Source organism: Mastomys coucha, unplaced genomic scaffold, assembly GCF_008632895.1.
Source record: "Mastomys coucha isolate ucsf_1 unplaced genomic scaffold, UCSF_Mcou_1 pScaffold11, whole genome shotgun sequence".
In the NCBI taxonomy this organism is placed as follows: Eukaryota; Metazoa; Chordata; class Mammalia; order Rodentia; family Muridae; genus Mastomys; species Mastomys coucha.
In genome coordinates this window covers 10,465,241-10,467,208 of record NW_022196893.1, presented here as the reverse complement: position 1 = coordinate 10,467,208, position 1,968 = coordinate 10,465,241, and the positions used below count along the sequence as shown (strand labels likewise).

The 1,968-nt window shown below is 56.4% G+C and overlaps 1 protein-coding gene across 3 annotated transcripts in view; it reads left to right on the top strand.

Moving 5' to 3' along the window:
* The window catches only part of Sun2 (Sad1 and UNC84 domain containing 2), an 18,389-nt gene that overhangs the window by 2,384 nt on the left and 14,037 nt on the right, over positions 1-1,968 (top strand). For 2 of the 3 annotated variants that reach the window (XM_031349547.1, XM_031349538.1), the window contains exons 2-4: positions 373-534; positions 1,251-1,441; positions 1,602-1,742. In XM_031349547.1, coding sequence (XP_031205407.1) covers positions 410-534; positions 1,251-1,441; positions 1,602-1,742 — 457 coding nt within the window. In that variant the 5' untranslated portion in view covers positions 373-409. The remainder of the gene's footprint in view (positions 1-372; positions 535-1,250; positions 1,442-1,601; positions 1,743-1,968) is intronic. The other variant, XM_031349553.1, reaches the window with a different exon arrangement.

Genomic DNA, 1,968 nt, shown 5'->3' with positions numbered 1-1,968 from the left:
AAAAAAAGGGGGGGAACAATGCATATAAGACTGGACAGCTGGAGAGAATATAGCACTGGCCGGTTGGGTCCTGGAGGGCACACCCCAGGAAGCAGTGCCTATCAAGTGTCAGTCCCTGCTGCAACCCAGAGGTCGAGCAAGGCCTGATTCTGGCTCCCACAGAATTCAGTGCCAAGAAGGATTAAGGCAAGCAACCTATACATTAGGAAACCTTGTGGAAAGAGCCATGGAAGAAGCCCCCCCCCCAGTCCTAAGTAAATCCCAAGGCAGGTGGTAGACAGCGGTGAGAGGAGATGCCCTCCATCACAGGGCATGTATTCTCCCCCGGGACAACCCCGCACCTTATCTGTTGCCCTGTGTCCCCCAAACAAGTCTGTCTTCAGGAGAACAGTGCCCACCCCGCCGCATCATGTCAAGACGAAGCCAGCGCCTCACGCGCTACTCTCAGGATGACAACGATGGCGGCAGCAGCAGCAGCGGTGCAAGCTCTGTGGCAGGAAGCCAGAGCACCGTGTTTAAAGACAGCCCTCTCAGGTAAGAGCAGAGCAGCTGGCCCTCTCTTTTGCTGCTGTTGTGGAGGGAGACAAGACACTTGGTCAAGAGGCTTGGTTCTGTCTGTCTTCACTCCTGTAAGGATGCCAGGATCCAGGATGCTGCCTTCTCTACCCACTGTGAGCAGGGGCCACCCAGCCTCAGGCTTAGTGAACAGGAAGTGGGGAGAAACAGCTTCACACAAAAGCCAGGCAGGAAACGACGAAGCTGTAAGCTGGGCTCACGGCAGCCAATTGACTGGATAGGTGTGGCAGTCCAGCCACCTTCCCCAGGCCCACACTTCACATCTCACATGTGTAGAGCCTCAGTCGCTGGCCAGTGGCTCAGGGCAACATGCCTTGTCATCCTGCCTCCCTGCAGCCATGAGCCCTTGAGGCTCTGCGAGGCCAGGTCAGGTTTGTCCAGATTTCCAGTAGGTTATGGAAACTAAGTCCCCCTAGGAAGCGTGGGAAAACGTTTGGCTTTGAAGTTAGAAACCTGAGTTGGATGCTGTGTGTGTCTCTAACTGAGGAGCTTGCTCATGTCTGATGAGATTCATCGGTAGATACTGGGAGCAGAGAAATACCTGTGCTGGAAAGAGTTTTGTTGTTGGGCGCCTGGCAACAAGGCCTTCCCCCCAAAACGAGGTCTCTAGGGTTGTTGGCTTCTCCTTCCTGGCTGGGCTCACCCCCCTGCCTCTCCTCTCATGGCTCCCACAGGACTTTGAAGAGGAAATCCAGCAACATGAAGCGCCTGTCCCCAGCTCCACAGCTGGGCCCCTCCTCTGACTCCCACACCTCCTACTACAGCGAGTCTGTGGTTCGAGAGTCCTACATAGGCAGCCCCCGGGCTGTGTCCCTGGCCAGGAGTGCCCTCCTGGATGACCACCTACACAGTGAGCCCTACTGGAGTGAGTATCCCAGATCTCACTTCCAAGACCCGCTCTCCAAATTCCTCCCCTCTCAGTGTTCCCAAGGTCCCTCAGAGGACGACCCCTGAAACATTCCTCAGCTCCAGGCCCCCCAAGGTGGGGGCTGTGGGCGCTCAGCAGGACCCCTGTATCCTACTAGGTGGGGACCTTCGGGGGAGGAGGAGGAGAGGAACAGGTGGATCTGAGAACAGCAAGGCCAATGGGCTCACCACGGAGAGCAAGGCCTCAGAGGACTTTTTCGGCTCTTCCTCGGGCTATTCTTCAGAGGATGACCTAGCGGGTAGGTGCTGCTTTGTTACCCCATGTGAGTGGGCTCTGGGGTGACAAGGGACAGAAGGCAAAGGGCACCCTGACTGTGAGATGACCTCACATGTCATGGGCCGTGGGCACTTCACAGCTTCCCTGACAGAGCCGGAGATAGAGTTTCAGTGGTAGAGAACTTGCTTAGCAGACACTCGGCCTTGGGAGGGTGTGTGTGTGTGTGTGTGTGTGTGTGTGTGTGTGTG